At 43.4% G+C, this 1,538-nt stretch overlaps 1 protein-coding gene across 1 annotated transcript; it reads left to right on the top strand.

Annotated features, from left to right (window-relative positions):
- Positions 1-675: 675 nt before the first annotated feature.
- PPTG_24028 (hypothetical protein) lies at positions 676-1,326 on the top strand (the record flags this gene model as incomplete). Its single annotated transcript, XM_008914843.1, has 2 exons — positions 676-790; positions 1,316-1,326. The coding sequence occupies 2 exons, from the start codon at positions 676-678 to the stop codon at positions 1,324-1,326; spliced, it is 126 nt and encodes a 41-aa protein (XP_008913091.1).
- Positions 1,327-1,538: the final 212 nt, after the last annotated feature.

The raw sequence follows: 1,538 nt of genomic DNA, 5'->3' as shown, positions 1-1,538 counted from the left end.
GGAAGATGATGCAGCGCTTACCCTGAGTACAACGGACTTTAATCGCATAAAATCAAGTTTTTGTATCTCATGTTACGATGTTGCGTTAATCAACGCGAAGCCAAAGTCAAGATGAGTTATGGTCATTAGATAATAGATTTACAGCACAATTCAGTTCTGAGCTTTGCGTTCATTTTGAGTGCTTTTAGATTAGCTGCTAGAACTTATACAACTCTTATAGTATATAAAAATTAATATTACTCAGATATACCACAGCTATTATCAATGCATGGACTTCGCATGACGTTCGACAGTACCCCAGCACCCACAAGGAGTTTGTTAGCATGCGTAGAGACTGTTGCCTCACCAGTATAAGTGATGACATCGATGTGGCAGACGGACGGGCTTTTCCGCCGTCTATCGGATCTGAAATTTTTTAGCAGTATATTTGGAGGTTCCAGTCCTCTTCGTAGTCGTGAGAGCTTACTTAAGTAGGCTTTAGGAATCTATTTGTGTTAATATTTTGTTGTATTCCTCACCATCAGTAGTCTGAGTACGTAGGATTAAAATTTGCGCACCTAGGTGCGCAGCGGATTTACTTCTTGGAGGAAAAGGATTTATGCTCGTCTACCAACAGCTACACTTTGGCAGGAAGTGGTGGGGACAGCGTCCACATCTACGGCTACAGCTAATATAATGACGACTCTGAATAACCTTGTTGCACGTTCGCACGTGCAAGCTTGTCAGGAAAAACTCTTCAATCATCGCGAAAAGACGGCCGAGACGGCAAATATGAGCGGCACCACTAAGGGTACTGCGCTATCCACACCGTCGAATCCACCAAAGAATCTATTGCTGTGGGCTGCGAATGTTGCTGGATGAACTGGGCCGCTGATGCGTGTTGCGCGAATATCGTTAGATTACATTCCTCCTTCGAACTGTAAATACGCAGCGCAGTACGTACGAGGTCAATTGTGGGAAGTACTTCTTCAAATATTTAATTATATATGGGGAGTTTTATAGAACACGAGCATGAGAAATCAATTCATACGTGGCTGCGATGACATCCCGATACTGACATTGATATCCGAATACCTGCGCCACAGTCGCTCTTGTCCAATATTTATCGCGTGGAGTGGAATCGAGTTTTGTTGCATATGTTCCAATGTAGTCCATTTTGACATCTTTGCCTGATAAACTTCACCAACTCCATACCAAAATTTATCCGACCGGAGGACCTCTCCGACCGGTACCAAGAAAATGGTACACATTGCATAAAATTGTGCAGCGTGTCAAAACTTTTGACTGACAAACACGGTAGTTGTTGAATGATTAGGGGAGATGTGAAAAGATGCGAAAGGTCAGAAAGTCTGTTTTAAGTCTAGTCTATAGGCGCAAGGAAATCGTCTGAAACGCTCTGTGGGCTGAGAAAATCAAGCAAAGGTAAAAACGATCAAATTGGGCCGGAGCCATGTGCTCTCGGCAAGGTAAATTGACAAATGAGTCCATGATTTTCGTGGCAGGGTCCACTATTAAGAGCATGCTCATGACCAGTCGCT

Source organism: Phytophthora parasitica (genome assembly GCF_000247585.1).
Source record: "Phytophthora parasitica INRA-310 unplaced genomic scaffold supercont2.64, whole genome shotgun sequence".
In the NCBI taxonomy this organism is placed as follows: domain Eukaryota; phylum Oomycota; class Peronosporomycetes; order Peronosporales; family Peronosporaceae; genus Phytophthora; species Phytophthora nicotianae.
The sequence above is the reverse complement of the archived record's forward strand: the minus strand, read 5'-3'. Positions and strand labels throughout refer to the sequence as shown.